This window comes from Protopterus annectens, chromosome 5.part1 (assembly GCF_019279795.1).
Source record: "Protopterus annectens isolate FY-2018-M chromosome 5.part1, PAN1.0, whole genome shotgun sequence".
Lineage (NCBI taxonomy): Eukaryota > Metazoa > Chordata > Ceratodontiformes > Protopteridae > Protopterus > Protopterus annectens.
Window position 1 is genome coordinate 289,007,711 of NC_056736.1, and position 22,090 is coordinate 289,029,800.

Consider the following 22,090-nt stretch of genomic DNA (forward strand, 5'->3'; position numbering starts at 1 on the left):
TTGGTAGATATGCAGTACTAAAGGGCTCCTGGCAAAGGAGGAGGATTATACTGGCATGCATTTATATTCCACCTAGCATGGAGCCTAATAAAATTCAGGGAGAAATAATCAGTTTTCAGCAGAGAATATTACTTACAGGTGGGGATTGGAATTTGATTTGCAGTAGGGAAGGTGCGTCTGGTAGGCCCAGAAAGTATAGCAAAGGAGGGTAGACTTTTGAAGAAATTTATGAAAATATTTGGCATAGAAGATGTGAATTCAGCAGCAGGAGTTCAGAGGGAAGATACAAAAACTGGGCTAGGCTATACAGAACTTGCATTTCACAGGAGCATGTGCATTTAGTTGAAAGTTTTAATACACATCCAACAACTATTTCAGATCACACGCCAATATTAACTAAAATAAAAAAGTAGAGTAATGAAATACAAATGAGACAATGGCACTCTCCTACCTATCTGCCAAAGAGAGGAATTTAAAGGATGGGAAGTGGAAACTATTCGGGAGTTACTAGAGAATACAAAAATTTGTTCTGAAAATATAGATAAGCAGTGAAATAAAATTAAAGGGGAGTTTAAAAACAGAATGGAAATACAGAGACAGAGAGAGAGAGAGAGAGAGAGAGAGGGTTAAGAACCAAAATTATTACTTAGAGGTACTGACAAATGTTAAAGTATTGCAGAATAGGGGGAATCTCAAAGAACAAGAAGAGCAATTACTGAATGCTAAGCAGAAAATAAAGGATTACGTCAATAATATGAAAGAGGTTAGAAAGATTGCTGTTAAGCGACTTTTTTTCATAATGGCAGAACACAAACTTTTAGCCCAACAACTCACGCAACAGAAAGAAGAAAGGGCTGTCATCAGTCTTAGGAAGCCTACAAGAAAGATGAGAGATCTGAGGTACTAGAAATATTTCAAAATTTTATGAAAGTCTGTACAAAGCAGATAAACATGGAGATCAAGAAAAGGTACAAAATGTAAAAATGTTTATGGAAGAATTAAACATGCCAAGGTTAGAGGTAGTGGAGGCTGAATTACTGACAGCTAGGACAGGAGGAGATGAGATAAAAATGGTGACGTATAACCAATCAACTGGAGAGTCCCCAAGAATAGATGGCATTCCTTCAATTCAGACTGTTGAGGGAGTGTGCTCATTTTTTGTTTTAACTGAGACATTAAAAATTGCTGACATTTTAGCATGTGAAATTGGCAATATAGTGCCCTCATCGCTAGAGTGGCTGAGGTGTAAACCTTTTTCCCCCACCTGTCTAGTGCTCTGGAGTCCCTTTCAGAGGGTACAGGATTTTTTTGCCATAGAAGCCTTATCCCCTTTGGGACCCTGGGAGATAGTCTCTGGATCAGCAACAGGGCTTTTATAAAGGAATTTGTGGGAGTCAGGCACTCTAGAGTATCTGTCAGGTTTGGCTGGAGCAGGAGGCAGAGAATCTGGGTTCAAACTAGATTCTAAGTAAACATCATCCACAATGTCTAAAACTGGGGGGATGGCAAGTGGTCTGTGCTGGGGGAGTAAGAGAGACTCTCTGAGCCTTTTCTTTGAGTCAGAGTAGTCCTAACCTTCCCAGTGAAAATGTTCCCTCAGTGTGTACAGTTTCCCCAAAGGAGTAGTCTTCAGGAGGAGAAGCTGAGGGAATAGAATCCTCAGCATCAGAATCTTCATAAGGGGAGAAGGAGTAATCTTGGTCCTCAGAGGAGACTTGAGGAAATAGACACTTGTTCAGAGGAGGCATAATCTTCCTCTTGTCTAGGCCTTTTGTCGGGTGGGGGCTGGGAACCCCTGATTAAAGAGATCAAATCTTCAGCCATTTTGAGCATCTGTTTCTTAGGCATGGGGCCTTGAACTGGAGACTGAAGTGCAGTCTCTTTAGGTTTAATAGGATTCTTAGTCTTAGGATACATTTTTATGGTGAGCATCATCGGTCTGAAGACGCCTTCAGAAACCGAAGGTGTTTCTGTAGCACCGACATCTTTATTAGCAGTGTCGTCGGTAGGGGCTAAACAAAATGGCTGCGTCGGCCTAGTACTCTCCACCAAAAGCTCCGAAGCGGTCTCGGGTTCCAGAGCTGCGGTAGTCAGGGGCTGCGTCGGAGCCTCACTGAAGACCGGTGAACCGGAGACCGGACCAGCCAAGGCCTCTGAGTCTGGCCTGGGTCTAGGCTGCCTGTCCTTGCGTTTTTTTGTGCACGCCGGTAGCTCCGACGGCATAGTGTAGTTAAATTTTCTACCGAAGTAGTGTCGTGCGAAATCAAAGCGGCTTTTTATAGTAAGCTTATTAAACCTAGCACAAAAACGACAACCAGTGACGTCGTGGTCTGGGCCTAGGCAAGGTATGCAGTAAGAATGAAAATCCTTATGAGGTATTTTCTTCCCACAAGAAATACAATTGTTAACTTTTTCTGACATCGGTCTGAGGCAAGAAAAGTTTCCCCAATGGGGTACTTAGCTTTATTGAAGACTTCGGATCTGAAATTCGACTTCGAAAATCTCAGGAGTTGGCCAACCGGCACTTGCGAATTGCTTCTGCTTCGGGCACCGCGCGGCAAGAAAGACTGAAGAAAATGCCGTCAGATGCATTATTTATACCCCTGGCGCACTGACGTCAGGCAAGAAGCGACAGCAACGGACGCCGGACCAAGACTTTGGAATTCCGGCCGACTGTGAGACCGCCTGACGACAGGATAACCCAAGTGTGATGACTGCAGCAGGGTAACACGATGAACATCTCTTGCTCTGAGGCGACAATGCTAACCGCTGCACAACCGCGTCTGCTCTTCATGTCAGTATTAGATGCAGAAAATTCATTTTCTTTCTGTACATTTTTGGAAACAAACTTTCATATTGTAGAAAATCCAGAGACTAATCACACCAACATTAAATCTAAGCTTTCATACGACTGCAAGCATTTCTTTTTTGAATGATTTTTTTTCGGAATTTAAAATTATTCTTGGATGCCTACATGTACAATTAAGGATACAAAAAGAATAAAATTGCTCTCCTAGCCTGCTTAATCCACACACTGTTACAAAAAAGCCAGCTTCTCTTCTACAGACAACTCTCAAAGATCCACATTCTACATTTTTAGATCAAACTCTCCTCAGACATGGTAATTCCTCTCTACTAACCTAAGAGACATCACCACCTTTCCCCAGTTTTAGACATTAGCTCAAGCATTTTTAAATGAGAGACCTGCTTCTAAACTTCCTCCAGAAGGCACTACTTGGGCTCAACTACACCTGCCCCATCCTCCTTCGTACATTCACCTCAAAATGTAATACTTAGACATCCATACAAGATTAACCCCAACTCCCTCCTCTTCCCCCATCCTGTACCCTTCCCCTCCTCACATGTTCTCTCCTTTCCACTCTCCCCCACTTTTCTTGATTTCACAACATTCACAGCACCCATTTCTCAGTATGCACTTCATTGTCCTACAACAGTGATGGAGAACCTATGACAAGCATGTCAAAGGTGACACACCATGATGTTTTGGGTGACACGCCAGTGTTCACCAAACACCGAGTTACCAAATAAATTCCTTTGTATTCATTGCTCATGTGAAGTGCATTGAACTGTTTTATGCCACACTGCTGCAGAAGTAAGGAAGTAAACCTCAACTATTCGGTACACTGTCTTGATACAGTCTCGATAGTCTGCAAAGGGCAGTGCTGACATTGCTCTCTCTCCATGGTTACACTTCTGCAAAGGGCATGTAGTCTGCTTTTCTAAGCATGTGCTGTTTTACATTCCTCACAACTGTCCTTAATCCCTCCTAAAACTGGTGAATTTCTACACTTAGATTTTTAGACTTATTTTACTTCAGAAAATATACATTAATTCATGTTCATTTTTTTTCTGTTAGTGTCTCTAATTAATAGTACTAGCAGTTTAAAACTGTCCAAGTCTCTTACTTCTAGTTTTGTCCTGGATTCTGATGAGATTTATCCCAGAGTTATTGACAGCTATGCCGTTTTACTTATTTACTTTTTTTTTTTTGGGGGGGGGGGGTAACAAACCAGCAGAGTCAAGTTAGACATTTTCCGGATGTTTGACCCACAGAGCCCAAACGTTTCACCATCGTTGTCCTAAAACATTCACCATCTTGTCATTGTATACTAAATTAACCCACAATAATATACATACCTCAACATTAGACAAATTACTTTGACTTCTTTTATGTTACTGCACGCTGTATATTATACAGACATTAAAAACCTCAGCTTTGGCTGGCTAAGAACTTGCTGTATTCAACTGGACGTATAAGAGAATTTAAGTACCTTTTATCTGCACTTTTTTTTTCAAAAAAATACAGTATTTAAATTGATTTTAACTGTGTGTTGCAGGAATATTAACTGAACTGAAGTTAGTCAGTGTTTGCTGAATTTTGTTATTTGCTAGTAATTACAGGTGTGAGGGTAGCCACATTCTTTGATTTCCTGTCCTTACCTATTTAAGTGGTACAGTGTGAAATATTTTCTGCTTAAAAACCTCAGCTTTGGCCAGCTAAGAACTTGCTGTATTCAACTGGACATGCTGTATTCAACTGGACATATAAGAGAATTTAAGTACCTTTATCTGCACTTTTTTTTCAAAAAAGCACAGTATTTAAATTGATTTTAACTGTGTGTTGCAGGAATATTAACTGAACTGGAAGTTTTGACTCGGCTCTTCAGTTAGTCCCACCCACCCTTCCCTGTTTTTGTTTTGGTGTTAATCTTAGTGGCCTTGAAACTGCCCGCCCCTCTTGTAAATTTGTGTTTGGATACTCCTTCTGGGCCAATCTCATTTGCTCACTCAACTGAGTGCTGTGAGATCATATTCTGATTTCAGGCACTCCTACTGTGTACAAAGAGCATCTGGGAAACAGAAAAAAAAAAAATTAAGCTTGTTTCCTGCCTTTCCTGTTAAATGGTATAGACTATTTGTAGGCTTCTGAGCCCCCAAGCCCTTCTGTGTTGGAGGGAAGCCTTCTAGCTTAGTTTTTTTTCTTATAACTAGCCAGTTTTCTAGTTTCAGCACTCAAATCTGTTTCTTTGATCTCAGCACTTGTTCAGAAAAAAAAATAAATAAATTTTCATCTGCTTTTACTGTACTTGTGTTTCTACCTACTTTATTTTACTTTTGCATCATCTTAAAAGTACTCAATTGTATTTATTACTGCTTGGTGTAACTCATTCTAAGCCTTTTGGTTTAAACACTTGGGCTTCGGACCAGTTGTTTTGCACAGAGGGTTTGTGGTCTGCACTGTAGCGGCAGAACAGGTAGCTTACATCCTTCTAGGTTGGGAACTGCTGATTGAGGGCTCAGTGTCTGTTATTCTAAAAGTGTATTAATTCTGGTTTAAGCACTTGGGCTTTCAGGCCAGTTATTTTACATTAAGAGGGTTCGTGGTCTGCACTCTTGTGGGAGGAGAGGCTGGACTCTGCCCTTCTGAGCTGGGAATTTCTGGTTAAAGGCTTATAGTGCATGCATATCTGAACTGCTTCTTAATGAAGTTGGTGCGCCTTGTTTGTTGTGGCATAGACTGGATTCAGGCCTGCTGGATCTAGCTTTGTTTGTGTAACTTGAGCACTAATCCAGGTATTCTCTAAAGTATTCAATTGTATTTATTACTGCTTGGTAGTAACTTGATTAAAGTGTAGCTATCATTCTAAGTCTTTTGGATTAAGCACTTGGGCTTCAGACCAGTTGTTTTACATTAGGAAGGTTTGTGGCATGCACTGTGGTGGCAAGACAGGTAGCTTTCATCCTTCTAAGTTGGGAACTGCTGATTGAGAGCCCAGTGTCTGTTATTCTTAAAGTGTATTAGTTCTGGTTTAAGCACTTGGGCTTCAGGCCAGTTATTTTTACATTAAGAAGGTTCGTGGTCTGCACTCTTGTGGGAGAAGAGGCTGGAATCTGCCCTTCTGAGCTGGGAATTTCTGGTTAAAGGTTTATAGTGCCTGAATATTTGAACTGTATCTTACTGAAATTGGTACACCTTGTTTGCTGTAGCATAGACTAGATCCAGGCCTGCTGAATCTAGCTTTGTTTATATGCTTGTTGTTTGTTTGCTTGTTATTTCCCTGGAATGCTAATTCCACCTAATATGCGGCTTCTCAGCGCTTCTGTGGATCACTAGTGATATCTGCATTGCTTACTGTACTTATTTCCTTGTTTCACTTGAAAGAAAGTTACTGTTTGTCGTTTTTGCACTTAAGTTACCTGGCACTTGCTCACTTAAGCAATTATATAAGTCAGCACTAAAAATTAAAAGCACTACACCCTCACTCCCCACTGGCCCTTGTTTTCAATTATTAAGGAATTCCCAATATTATTCTAGCATGTCCAAAGGTCAGTTGTCAATCTTCTCTCCGGTCCAGCTGGTGAATCTGGGAATCTTGAGGCAATGTTACAACTGCCTCATGTACACAGACAACCCTCTCCTCCTCCCAACAAATTCCAACACATGTGAGAGATGCAACCATATAGCCAAACTGGAGGCTAAGCTCTCTCAACTCAGTACTGGCATAACCAGTCAGGAGGAGAAGGAAACCACACTCACTACAATTCCAGTCTCACATAGACCTACCACGACAGCAAACCAAACACAATCACACAAAAACATACTCTGAGGCTCTAAATAAAGATCTGCCTAAGCAGCAGAGACCTCCAAAGCAGACACCTAAGCAACCACTACCCCAAAACAAAACACGTGCAACACATATCTCACAAAGCCAGTGTGCCGAACAGTCACAGCCCTTAAGACTAAACAACACACCTGATACACTTGTAATAGGTGACTCTATCGTCAGGCACATTGACGTCCCGCTCACCAGGCTGAACAAGGAGAGGGTCACGGTGAGCAGCCTGTCGGGCGCTAGGATCCACCACATAACACAAGCACTCAGGTCACTCCAAGGCAAATACAAATATGACTCAGTCATTGTCCATGCTGGTGTGAATGACCTGAGACGTACCTCCCTGGACTACATGAAAAGAGACATAAAGGAGCTCTCTGAGCATGTAGCCCAGGCCGGTATGACCCTGACCTTGAGTAGCATCTTACCCTCACCAAGAATGATGCCACAATATGAAGACAAGATGATCAATTTCAACAATTGGCTTAAGTACTAGTGTCATTCAAAGGGGATCCAATGCCTGTCAGCTTGGGATGATATGCACGACATGCCACGATGCTTCGCTACGGACGGCTTGCACCTGTCACCCATGGGCTTTCGGATATTGGCAAAGGCTCTTGCTACCCCCATAGTGCCTTTTTTAGGCAAGGCTCAAAAGACAAACCCACTTCCATAGTTTCTTATCACAAGGGATAAGAAACTAAGAGTAATGCTACTCAGCGCCAGAAGTCTAAACCTCAAGATGCACGCACTCAAAACTCTCCCTAGCATGGAGAACATCGATATCTGTGCAGTAACAGAAACCTGGTTCAGGGCTCCCGAGAGCACCCCAGCACTACCAGGTTATACCTCATACCATGCTTTTCGCCCCAAAACTTGGACCGAACCACAAAAGGAGGGGGGTATCGATATTCATCAAAGATACCCACACCTCCAGGTTGGTGGCAAAGCACGAAGCATCAGAGACTATCCATGTGCAACTAACAGTGGGTAAAACTGCCTTCCAGTTTATAGCCTGCTACAGACCACCCTCCCAAACCCAGGAACCCCACTCGGCCTTTCTGAGAAGACTGGAAAATATGAAGGTCTCTCCAAACACCATTATATTGGGCGACTTCAACTACCCAAACATAGACTGGGAGCATTACTCTAGCTCCAACACCCTAGCCCAAAGGTTCCTAGAATTTATAAACTCAAATGCTATGGAACAACTTGTTACCACTCCCACAAGAGGGGAAAACATACTGGACCTGATCATCACCAACATGGGGACTCGATGCTCCAGACCAGAAGTGTATCCCTCACTGGTAAGATCAGACCATAAACTAATCTCACTGGATATTCACATCCCGACCCCACCCCCTGCCCAGAAAACCACAGTGAAAAACTTCTCTAAAGCAAATTTCACACTCCTCAAAACCGAGGTGGAATCCTTCAAAGCCCCGGCCTGTGGAAAATACGCCCAGACCGCAGAATCCTTTATAAACGCATTCTATGAACACCTTCAGGAATGCATGGATCATGCGATCCCAAATAAAACTAAGACCCAATCCTCCAAAGGCAGACGTCCTGTCTGGTGGACCCCAGCCATAAACAAACTATACAATAGAAGGAGGAAGCTACTAAATGATAGAGCAAAATCCCAAAAAGGGAAGGCATCACTGATCAGTATTAGCAAAAAACTACGGGCAATCATAAAATTGTCTAAGGCCAGCTTCGAGAGAAAAATTGCACAGGACACTAAGGATAATCACAAGGCTTTCTTTAGTTATGTTAGGAACCTGGGTGGTAATTCCCAGATATGCTCAGAATTAGTCCAAAATGAAAAAAAAAATACACTGAACCCACAGACATTGCCAACATCCTAGCGGACAGGTTCAGCGCAAACTTCTCCCCCCCCTCCCCACCAAAAGGGCAAATATCTATCCCAGCAGAGTGCTGCCCCCCTGCCATCTCAGATGCTCAGGTAAGAGCCACCCTCTCCAAAGCAAAAAACACAGCATCAATGGGACCAGACGGTGTCCCGGGCTGCATCCTACATGAACTCCAAGAAGAGCTAAACCCAAACATAAAACTACTGTTCAATCTCAGCCTTACTACAGGATATGTGCCCAAAGAGTGGCGTACAGCAACAGTGGTCCCTCTCCATAAATGTGGTGCCTCAACGGATCCTGGAAACTATCGCCCCATAAGCCTGACTAGCTTGGTCTGCAAAGCTATGGAAAGTATCATCATGGACCTCATAAATAAATATATTGGGGACCTACAGACACTGGACCCTACCCAGTTCGGCTTTAAGGGCAGATCCTGCCTCTTAAACCTGGCTGATTTCTTTGAAACAGTCACCAAGGCCATTGACGAGGGGAAGGTGGTCCACACAGTCTACCTGGACCTCGCAAAAGCCTTCGATCCAATACCCCACTCTGGCATTATAGATAAGCTCACCAGCTTAAATATAAACCCCTATGTCACTAGATGGATTGCAAACTGGCTCAAGGACAGAACCCACATGGTTAGAATTGCTGGAGCCATGTCAGACTCCAAACCAGTTAAAAGTGGTGTCCCACAAGGCTCAGTCCTGGGACCTCTCTTGTTCGGTATATATTTCTCGGAGGTACAGGCCAACACGGAAGGACTGTGGCTGACCAAGTTCGCAGATGACTGCAAACTGGGCGCCATAATCAACTCTCCAGCCGACACAAGCATCCTCCAAAAGGGCCTCATAGAAACAGACAACTGGTGCCAGAGCCATGGCCTCAAGCTAAATGCCAAAAAGTGTATAGTCACCCCCTTTGGCAAAAACAAAGTGCCCACAAATTACCACATAGGTGGTAATCCAGTAAGTACAGAAGAAGTAATTAGGGACCTGGGGACCCAAGTTGATAGCAATCTCTCATTTGACAACCACATGGCCAAAGTGGTTAGAAATACATTTTATATAGCCCACCTAATCATGATGGGATTCACATCTAGATCAGGGGAGGTCATCGTGCCTCTTTACTCATCCCTCATCAGGCCCATAATTGAGTACAATGCCCCTTTTGGGATGTACCTTACCAGACACCTGCAGCAACTGGAAAGACCACAAAAGTACCTCACCAAGAGGATCAAAGGGCTCAAACAGATGCCATATGCTGCCCGGTTAAAGAAACTCCAGCTCTACTCAGTAGCATACCGCCTGTTCAGAGGCGATCTGTGCCTGACGTATAAAGCCATGTCCAACCCGGAATTAATGGACATGCTGCACCTCAGAAAATCCAAATCCCATCGTGCTATGCGCTCGAGAGACTTGAACCTCAGCACTGAAATAAATAGGACATGCTGGAGGGACAGATTCATAACCCAGAGGCTCCCTTCACTCTGGAATAAAATCCCAGTCCAGGTTAGGCAGAGTCCCTCATTCACTCTCTTCAAGAGGAATCTTGATGAGTGGATGGGAGATCGTAGGTTTACCCCGGGTATCACTTCTGTGTCACTGTTAGACAGAGGCACAGTATACTAACCTCGAAAAAGGGCATAGCAAAATAAATTTAAAATGGGTGGCGAAAGCCAAACACATTCTGGTTAGGCTTATAAATGCCCTAGGGCAGATAGCCTAGTATGAACCTATGAACCTATATACAGTGTTATGTTTTTGCATGCTATTATGTCCATCTATTTCTTCGCACTCACCTTTCCCAGGCAGTCCCGTTTAGTGGTCTACACAGGTAGACAAATATAAATAAACAAAAAACGCAAATGTACCAATCCAGTTTGCTTCCACTTAATAAATATGTGGATTATGCTGTTAAATGGGAAGAACTGCTATGATTAGATACTGCACAAACAGAACAAACACCAATCTTTACAGCACACTTTGTTACCAAGACCTATCAAGAAAAATCTTCTGCATATTACCAGATATAAAAAAATCTCAACTAAACACACACACACAACCTAGTCTTGCCTTCATTACGTACATGTCAAGTACTTCCACTTCAGCCCCTTCACTCCTCTCACCATTCTGGTAACACTGCTGCAGTTTTTAACCCAAGTGTCTCTCCTCCTCCTCAGTAAGGCATCCAAAACTAGGCAATACTCCAGGTGCAGTCTTACCAACACTATAGACAATAGTAGTAGTCTAGGAGTTTCCATTGGCTACACACAGTCAGCACCCTGTTGCCCTTTTGTCACATACTCCTGCCCCTGCTATATGGGATTATAATCAAAGGCCAACTAAAAATTCCAAGCTCCTTTTCCACTTCTGTCTCTCTCTTGGGTCACTACTCCTAACACACGTTTTCACTGGATTCCCTTTTCCAAAAATTGAGCAACACTGAACATTAAACCATTGGCCGCAGGTACATACAGACTTCTCCAAGCTACATCAAGTTGTGCTGTAAACCAAGCATTCTGTTCATAACCACAGCGCTACACTTTATGCTGTCAGCTAATGACAGCTACTCCTCTTCAGTCCTTAGCAAAAGAGAAAAACAGGACCATCCTTAGTATCAAACTCAGCTGTATCCCTGTAACTGGCTTTTCACTAGATAACGACTTCTAAATCTCACATTTCAGTTAAATTGACAGTATCTCTCAACCTCTTGAACATTTGGGTTCTTCTAACCCACAAGCCTCTTATGAAGTAAAGTGACAAAGGTCTTGCTGAAGTCCAGCTGCACCATATTCACAAAGTGTTTACTTCTTATTCTAGTGGCCAGGCTGGACTACATGTGTTCTGCTGCATAAATGTGTAACTGCCAAAATGCAAGACAACAGATACATGCAGAGTTAAAAAAAATAAATAAAATGCTTACACAAAAATATATACTGTGAGGGAGGAAAACAAAATACGTAACGGAGAATACTTACAGCTACTCGCCCCATCTCCTTTTCTACTTGTTCCAGCTTCTTCTGTTTGGATGCTGCAGAGTAAAGAGCAGTAGCATAGCGGCCTTCTAATCCATACACCTGAATTGGAGGCTTAAATGGGGGAAAACACTGATCAGAACAAGAAACACATCTTCAACCTACCAACTCAAAAAATCTGTTTAATTACACAACACAAGCACCATTTACAGGAGCAGGGGCTTCAGAATGGTCAAACTTTGTGGCAGTTAAGACTAAGTAATGGCACTTAAGTTTCATCCTCCAGAATTTCAGCCAAAAACGGAAAAGCACCTGTGAAAAACTGTGGCACCACCTTGTTAGCAAACAAATGAAAATTAAAGTAACAACTTAACTCGGTGTTGCTTGCTATGCATAGAGATGTTGTCTACAAGATGGAACATGTGGCCTTAGCTTACTCTGCTATAATAAAGTCAGATCCAGTATAGCACAGTAACACCTATACTGAAAGCATCTGAGAAGTTACTACTGTTTTGTCAAATTAACAGTTCTGTCAGAGGACTCCACATACCCTAACATTTTCAAAAACATAAAAATGTTCTATTTTTCCTATATACCAGAATATCTACTCATCTTATAACTATGCAATGCTAAACTAAACTACTCAACCTACCAAAATTTCTAAGGGACTCTACAGTAGTCTCACACTGGCCTTTATGTATTTTACACTATGAAGTAGCTCTAAGTGTATTGTGTACTCTCCCTGGAAAAACACAAATCCCCTACCTGTTAATAATTGTATATTAAACCATACGGTTAAACCTCTGTACATTTGACTTTTTTGGACTAGTTTCTAATTTGTCTTGATGGCTTGCAGTTTTGACTACTTTATGATACAAACACCCAGCACAAAATTAATCTTCCCATTTTAGGAATGCTCAACATTAAAACCATTTCAGCAAGCTCTTCAAGAATTGTTCAATAAGCTAACAAAACTGTTAAGCTACCAATGGCAATCAGACATTCCTATCCATAGCAAGGCTGCAATAGTTTACTACTAACAGTAGATATAATAAAAAAAAAATAAATCAATAGATAAAAATTTCTAGCAATCGTTTTGTCTTTCAACATTAAGGAGACCCTGCTGGAGCAGAACATAATAGCAATTCTGGAAGGCATAGCAGAACTAAAACTGGTCATGAACACAATGCGAGAAACTGGAATGTTTCATAGTGAATATATTGAATATTGTGAACTGGATCCCCTAATGTGGAAAGACCGTTGTCTATGAATGTCTTAATGCTGCTGGACTACTGAAATTACACAGGTGTTTGGTAAATAACTTTCCTAATGTACCTCCCACCTCTGGAATTTGCTACCCCTGTCCACGTTAGCTAAACCATCAGATTTACAAATGAAAAGGTTTCTAAACAGTTACTTATTTCAGAAGCTATATTCACCTGATACATTATAAAGTGCTTACATTTACAGTCTCCCTGAGCCATTTTTAAACTTAATGCTTTGCTGGTGATGTAGTCTACCAACACTGAAAACCTAACATTTTTATTTAGTCACGTGTTAATCACACAAGCCTAGGCTCAACAATATCTCAACCCCTATATGTTTTTAAAGAGAGAGAGAAGTGAGGAACAGAAAGCCCGAGGGCAAAAGGTGTACACCAATTGGGTCAATGAATAAGGTCTCTGCACTGACAGAATCAGCACAACAGAGGTACAAACACAGCTGTCGCGGTTGAAGATGCTGCTTTACCAGGTGAAGAAAGTGTCAAACCTGCCAAATGAAACTGCTCACTTGGGGAATGGTCTACTCTTTTGCAACCAGCCCAAGAACAGATTCTTAAATCTCTACACAAAATACAAATCTCATACAAGAAGATGCTTCTTCAAAGTACTCGGTGACTTATGCGAGTGAGTGAGAGGTGCTACCTTCACAAAAAGCCTCACCTCCAGAATGAAGACTCAAAGTCCAAAGACTCTAAAGCCAGGTGGAACGCATGGAAGAGCCCAGTCATGAGAGGTGGTGCTCCCACCGGGACTATAAATTTTCTGTATAATCTAATCTTCAAAGAATCAGGCCTGTCCTTGGTGGTCTGATCCTTTGCAACTTTGGGTATCTCTCAGGTGGTCTATTCTAAGTCCTCTTCTCTTTAACATCTTCAACCAACCAACTAAACCAATACTGTCCCCAGTCTTCCCTCATACAGTACGCAGACGACTCTACTATCATTTCTACCTCAGACAACCCTCTTGACCTGCTCACCCTTACATAGAAATCCTTCAACCTCACAGAATCCCAGCTTACCAACAACCTACTCATACCTAACCCCAAACATACAAAACTTCTCCTCTTCCTCCCTAAATCCCTCCACCACCTCAAGTCATCTTTCACCATGTCTTAACTTAACACAACCATTACCCCTGAAAGCCACACAATGCTCCTTGGTGACCATAGATGACCAGCTTAAATTCGACCTGCATGTACATCACTGTATTAAGAAAACCCACCAAAAACTTGGCCTACTATAAAGTTCCTCACCCCAGATTCTAGAATCCTGCCACCCAATGGAACAAACTCTCCTTACCCCCTTACCCCTGACAATGTCCACAAAATTATCATCAATGTCCATGATTTAAAAAAAAAAAAAAAAAACTCAAAACATCTAAATACTAAATGGTCTTGTCTCTGTGCCCATCCTACTTGAACTCTGCCCCTACTGCAGCTCAAACGTTTCCCTGCTTGCCGTTCCTCCCTCTGACTTCCCTCCCTTTATTCAATTTCCTCTTCCAATAGATTCTCCACGAATCTTGCTACTTCCCTACTGTTTACCTGCTATCCTTACTCTGTATCATCTTATCCTTTCTTATTATACGTGTCTGTATTACGCGTGTGTTTTATATTATATTATACATACACAGTTCTTTTTTTTTTTTTTTTTTTTTACTAATTTTATACATATGCCACACCTTCCTAATGTACATTACTTTCCTTGTTAATTATTTTGTATTGTCACAACGTTTGAGCTCAATTAAGGTACACTAACTCATCATGTCAATATTCTTGTCTTGTTTTGTGGAGCTTTTCTCCCCGGGCATCCGCTGAAAAAGGGTTTTAGCCCAGTTGGACTATCCCAGTCAACAAATGATAAACAGATAAAATAAAATAAAAGTAGCAGTAAATCTTGTGGACTCTGTCGTCAAATTCATAAGATGACTCGGATGGTTCCCTCCCCCTTTGGTACTAGATTCTAATATTATTTATTTTTTTACCTGACAGCTGTAGGAGATCTATACCGCTTATATAGAAGCAAAGAACAAGGCATACTGGATTACAAGTCATAGGCAGCACTTCTGTGAATCCTGGTGTGGAGGAAAACGCGATAACCAGATCTGGTATATTACAAGGATGAACTTACTGAATTAGCCAACTCTCTATTTCTCCTGAGCAAAGTCAGGGAAATGGTCATGGATTGTGGCTGTGATTACAAGCACAGCATTCAGCTTAAAATATGCAGCATCCACTTCTCACAGTCAAATTATTAGCCTTGTTTCCTGGTATAATGCACATATATACCAGACTAGGGGGGGTAAGGAAAATTAAAGTTTCATCCCACCTTACAAAACAGAAAAAGCTCTTGGTAATAAGCACAGAAGAACTTTAAAATAAACATCTTCCATACCAGGACACATTTCAGTGGCTTTAAGACTGAAGCACTGTACCTCTTGTCTTTAAGAACTAACTAGTGCTTTTAAGTTCATTACAAAGTTGTAAAACAAATGACTACATAATTAGCCCACCATCACTTAAGTATCTAGATTTCCTCAGTTCTCTCATTAAACAACTGTTTCCATTCACAAGGAGGAAAAAAAGAAACCACATCTTTCGCTTCTGAAGTGCCCTCTCTTCTTCACTCGGCTATTTCTCACTGTACATCTACTTTTCAAGTACCCAACATTTTAATCAGAATGTATCAGACTGAGGAACCCCACTCAATGTTATAGTAAATTTTTGTACTTAGTTTCTTACATTACAAACACTCTTCTACGTCAAATCATTATTTAACCATCTCTATTCCAACTATTCTTACAAGCTAGTTAGCAGGTAGCTGGCATACCCTCAGAGTGTTGTCGCTCCTTTCTCGTCTCTACCTTTGGAAACCTGCCTGGGCTACACTTTGAAGTTGACTGTTGTGCTACATGAATGACTTTTGTCCAGCCTGCAATTTGGAATTGTTCAACAGTTTTCTTTTTTTTTTTTTGCCACTGATTAATTTCTACAGTTTTACAGTTGAAGGAAGGCATGAATGAACACACTGTTGGCATTCTGGAATTTTGTGTCTAGACTGAAAATCTGATCTATAAAGCAGCATTTGGTAAATGGTTGCAATCTGAGAAATCCTTCTTCAGCATACTTTCAGGTCACTCAGCCACAGTCGATATGCAGTATCCTGTAGTAGATTTACTATTACACTTCAGTTTTCAAATGCCTTTAATGATGCCCTGTTGGCATTTGCCATTTTCAAGGACATATTCCATCTGCCGGTTGTTTGGCCACTGGCACTCTTATGGATAACTGAAGACTTTTGGACACAAATTGAATGGGCACTTATTCCTTCAACTGTTAACAGCTGGTGAAGCCTAGGATACTGCTTTAAGTTTGATTTTGGTTTTATTCTGTCACTTGGGCTGTTGCATTTTAGTCACTTAAACTGCAACAGTGTTTCAGTACTGCTCACAAAGCACTTCACTGCACTTTTGATAGGTTTGTCTGCATAAATATTGGTTTAAAACTGTCTTTATTCACTCCCTGGGAATCAGAAAGATTCTCATAATTTGTGCAAGCTGCCCACATTAGGAAGGTCAATTTACACGACAATGAGAAAATGAGTTTCAGAGACAGCTACAGCCGTAATAAGAAAGACCTCATTATCGGCTCATCAGCATCTTCCCGAATCATTTTTTGGTACTTGCGTATTATCGCAACCAGATTTTTGCAGTTGCAGTAATATACATGCTTAAAAACAGTGTGGGAATTAGTGTAACTTGTTATTGTACATCTTTACGTACAACAGATACGTTTGGCTTACATTCAGGAAGACAAACTGTGAAACTCTTCTTCCTGTTTTGTGTGCTTTACACACACATGGTTCAATTGGCTGGGCTGCTGTTTTACTGTCGAAAGGAGTACTCAACTATGAAGATGGAATGTTGACGAGAAAAAACACGGAGACCTGGAAATGCTTTGTGGTTTATTTGTCAAACTTTACAGAGTTGCAAGGAAACTTTTATAACAGAAACTTGCATAAAAATAAAAGGTTTGTGAAATTGATGATATTGGATGATGTTGACAGGTGATTCGAGGGTAGTTTTGTATGTGAGAAGTTGACAGTAGTGCTTTGGTTTTGCATTGCGATGGTGCTATCCTCAGACGAAGGGAGATTGTGCTAGTGGTAAAGAGCAAACCTGAACAAACATCATCTTTTCTTTTTTAATTAACAATCCTGCCTAAACAAATTTCAGTGTGAAAGAAAATACTTTGTGACATTTTCAAAGCATTATTATTACAATTTACATATCAGGAAGCAACCAGTATTATCGCGAAAATCTGGTTGCAATAATACGCAAGTACCCATTTTTTGTTTAAAAATACACTAGTGCTGTCAGACCTGTGACAGTAGTGTTTAGCCTGGTGCTCTTGCACTGCATTGGAAGGCATCCTCCTACACACATACATTCAAATAACCACACACACACACCTCCCAGACATCCCTAGTCATCTGACACCCCCCCACACACAGTTGATCAGACTTACAGAGATACACTCATCCATTCAACAACATGCATTCTGCAAGGCATACAGACATATCCAGCTTCATTCATGCCCCTATAAACCCACATACACTAACACCCCACAACCACATCTTCACTGAACTTTCCTATACCTCAGTTACTTCTACTGAAGTGAATGGGTGACCACAGTTTTGACAACAAACCTCTCTCCAACTATGGAGATTTATACAGCAGAGCGATCCTCTGAATTGTTAGGCAGTGCAAAACTGGGAACAACTGGCATTTCTTTGGTACAGCACATGGCTAATCAGCATTGGTCACTCCCTAGGACTGTCTCATTAATCATGAGGCTCAGCCAGTTGGCTGTCCTCCATGCTGATGTTCCCACTAGCAGGGTACCTCAGAGATATGGCATTATAATAAAATCAGAAAGGACTACCAGGAGGGGAACTACCTATGTGAAGGCTTCCTGTTCACAGTAATCCTTTCCAACTCCCAGTCACCGTTTTAATTTCTATTATGTGAAGTGCTTTGGATAAAGTGCACTAATAAACTTGAGCTTATTATATCAACGGTGGATGTCATTAAGTCCATCTCAAAAGCAGTGTCATATCGTTTCAGTGCTCTACCATCAGTATCTCTTGCTTTAAACTTCAGTTGCTTTAAATTTAGAAGACATCATAAAAGCCAAAATAAAATCAGTCACCAACCAGAATAAATAAAAACTCCAACAAGCACACTACCCTGGATTGGATACTAGTCAGCAAGATTTCCCAGTCCTACATAGCAGGCTGTCTATCAGATAGCCTCAGTGATCATTCCCCAACATTCCTACTAAAAAAACACCTATACCAAGTTAAACCAGTCATCTACCGTAAAATACGTAAAAAACTACACTTTAACCCAATCACATTCATCTCATCCCTCAAAGAATGCAACTGGCACCCTCTAAATTACCTCAGCCTAGATGACGCAGTCCAATTTTTCAGTACTACCTTCCTAAGCATCCTAAATAACATGCCCCCATAAGACTTACCAGAACCAAAGCCCAACCCTCCCCATGGCTAGAGAAAACCACTAGGTCAGAAATGAAAAAACGAGATAAAGCCTGGGAACACTGGCGCAAAACCAAAACCCGCTCAGCTAGACAGAAATTCGTAAAACTACGCAACAGAGTCAAAAAGCTAATAAAGGAGGACAAAAATCCAATACTACCAGTCTGCCCTCAACTCCTCCCAACACAACCCCAAACAATTCTGGACCTCCATAAACTCCATCCTCCACCCAGGTAAAATCAATACCCCTACACCTAACATTCCTCACTCCTCAGAAAATATTGCTACCTCATTCAACACACACTTCACACAAACCATACTATCACTAGATAGACAACACAATCCCCCCCTCCCCTACACCCCACACCTTCACCCAGTAATCTCCCCACACTCTTCTCATTTTCTCCCATTTCTACCTCCAACATAAGAACACTCTTAACTAAACTTAAACCCACAAAATTAGCAGTAGACAACCTCCCAAGTGAATTCCTACAAATTGCAGCTGATGCCCTGGCCTACCCAGTACCCATCTTGATTAACCGATCTCTGTCAGAATGCTACGCCCCTACACTATGGAAAATATCACACATCATTCCCCTTCACAAAGGCGGCCCCTCCACAGATCTAACCAACTACTACCCCACAGCGATTCTATCTCCACTCTCCAAAATACTAGACAGATGCATTCACTCTCAAATCTCAGACTACCTCCTTACCAACAACCTCCTTTCTAATACTCAACATGGTTTCCGACCAAACCATAGCACCACCACTGCCTTACTCTCTTTTACTAACACTATCCTTCACCATATAAAGTATTTCACATGGTCCCGCACAAACAACTCCTCTGTGTACACAATAAGCTATTCTTTTCTCAGTCACCAACTGGTTTCAAAGTTACCTGTCTGACCGCCAGCAATCTGTTGTATGGCAAAATGACATACCTCCCCAACTATCTGTCTCTACTGGTGTTCCCCAAGGATCCATCCTTGGACCCCTACTCTTCTCACCAATAATCTAGCCTCTGCCACCAAACATGGCGCACACATACAATATGCAGATGACTCGACCATCAACTGCTCCGCCCAGTCCCAACCCAAACTGCAAAAGGTCACACAGCATGCCTTTTCCTCTGTTGAAACTTGGCTATCCGATGCCCAGTTAATATTCTACCCAAACAAAACTAAACTCCTCATCTTCAAACCCACCAAACATACTCAAAACAACTCTCACTTTAACATCATAGCAAAAGACACCACCACTATCCACCCAACAGATCACACCAAATTGCTAGGAGTTGAAATAGACAACAATCTCAAATTTGACATTCACATATCCATGACCATAAACAAAGTCCACTAAAAACTAGGAGCCTTATACAGAAATAAGCAACTCCTCACCAAAGCAGCTAGGATTTCACTTGCAAATTCACACCTCATCTCCACCCTACTTTATGCCTCTCCAATATATACCGACCTAAGGCAATGCGATCTAAATAAACTCGAGACCTGCTACAACAAAATCGCCAAATTCGCCACCGGGGCATCCTACCACAGTCACCACTGTCTCTCACTTACTGAACTAGACTGGCTAGAACTCCCTCACCTCCTTCAATGGTATCAACTCACACTCGCCCACAAACTGGTTAACCATCTCTAAAGGTCCTATCCCTCCAGTATCTACTCCAAACCTATCTCACCACCAGACCACTACGGTCCAGCAACAAAAATCAATTACAGGTTACTAGAGCCAATAACACTGCTGGAGAAGCACTATTCTCCAGCGCTATAGCCAAATTATGGAACCCCCCCCCCACAATAACCTCTCTACCATCATGCACCCACTTCAAAGCATTACTTAAAGCGCACCTAAAACATGCTGGCTATGCCCTTGTAACTCTCCCCTATAACTTCTCCCACTCCATCTACCCTCTACCTCTCTTCCACCCCACAAACTACCTTTGATACAGCAAGCTCTGATACTTCCATGCCTATCTACTTATTATATGGCAGTAACTTCTTATTGTAACAATTGTTAATATCTGCTATGACTTCGTGGATAGAACAGATGCTAGTTATCTACTGAATCTAATATGTTCTTCATCTGTAACTATGTTTGTAATATTTTAATTGCTAGAATTCTTAATCTGTAAATATGGCTAATATTTTAATTTGTGGAGCTTTTCTGCCCGGGCCTCTGCTGAAAATGGACCTGCATCCAGTCGGACATTCCCGGTCAACAAATGTAAATAAACAAACAAATAAATAAATAAATAATAAAATGGCTGACAGACTGCAAAATGAAGTGGGCCTGGATTTTTCCCTCTTATTCCAGTATTCTTTATATTAGACTGCTGATTTACTTCCAGTGAAGAAGACTCCCACACAAAAAAATAAATTCTCCAACCTTAAAAATGCGCAAACATTCTACAATCATCTGACTTCCTAAATGCCTCATTTCTACATACACTTGTCCAATGTCATTATAACTTCCTCCAAGGAAACAGAGATGCAGGATTTGAACCACTTATCTGCCTCCCCCCATTCCGCAGAGTTTCCCCACTATGCTCTATGATGTTCCAGTTAGCCAATGAATGGCAACTATTTTACATTTACTAAACATGGTAAGCCTATTTGGCATAACTGTCTCTCTTCAGGGGCAAAAGGGAGCACTGTGATTTGCTCACAGTTACAAAATAGGCAAACAGTGGTGGAAAATTCCAAATCCTGTACTCCTGACAACAGGAAACAGCTCATCAACTCCTCAAGGCCTTAATTCTCTGCATCAAGTCCACACTTTTGAACCAGCACTTAATCCCTCTGCAAATTTTTCAGACTCACACATTCATGCATCTTCTTCCTAATCTTTTCTCTACCTTCCAGGACATCCTCACAAAACAAAGACACTGAAAATGAATATGTGGACAAATTTCTATTCTCCCAAAAATAATCTCAGTATGTTCCTGCTACTTACTACCTGTTCTCACTTTTCCAATGGAACTAACCCCTTCTTAGACCTCCTTATTTCATACTACTGCCACCCGATGGGAACAAGTTACTGTCCTCCATCAACTGAGCAGGCATATCCACACCATCTCTGGAATACTTTTTGTTAACCCTAGCCCTTATACTGAAAAGTATCAAGTAATTCAGTGCAATACTCAGATGTTTCCCCACATACACTCAGATGTCTAACCACAACCATGACACTGACAGCTTGGCTGCGTAGCTTTTCAGCTTGAATTTTATTTGAAACCCAATTAGAATAAAGGTCAGAGTAAAGGACTACAGGGAGCTTCTCTAACATTGCATTTCCTTGTGCAACACATCTGTCACGTTTGCACAGATGAAATGACTCCATTCCCCACTATATTGCTCCATAGCATTTTTAAAACAGAAATCGCTTACTGCAGTGCCATCTTTGTGACACAAAGGCAAGGTATCCATCTTTACCACTACAAAACTGGAACAAGAGACACCAACATGGTGCACAGAAATGTCATTCTACTGTCCAATTCCAACAAGAAAAAGTTGACAAATTCAAAACAGTACTGACATCAAACAATAGACTGCAGCCTACTGATTCGCAACAGTAACAATCATCTGGCAGTCAGCAGAGGATTTAAGCTATGAGCTTCCTGCGCTATAGGGCTTGAATCTTTAGCCCTCATTTGCTTTGTGACCATGAGCAAGAAACAAACCTGACAGTGCTGATTTGGAGCAAATCGGCTAGGGTTTTTAATGGTCTCCAACCACCTATGAACCAA

General features: G+C 41.5%; 1 protein-coding gene across 4 annotated transcripts in view; it reads right to left on the minus strand.

Moving 5' to 3' along the window:
* ATP5PO (ATP synthase peripheral stalk subunit OSCP) overlaps positions 1–22,090 on the minus strand; it is a 474,569-nt gene that overhangs the window by 357,233 nt on the left and 95,246 nt on the right. For all 4 annotated transcript variants that reach the window (XM_044072960.1, XM_044072959.1, XM_044072958.1 and 1 more), the window contains exon 3: positions 11,487–11,597. In XM_044072960.1, the coding sequence (XP_043928895.1) occupies positions 11,487–11,597 (111 nt within the window). The remainder of the gene's footprint in view (positions 1–11,486; positions 11,598–22,090) is intronic.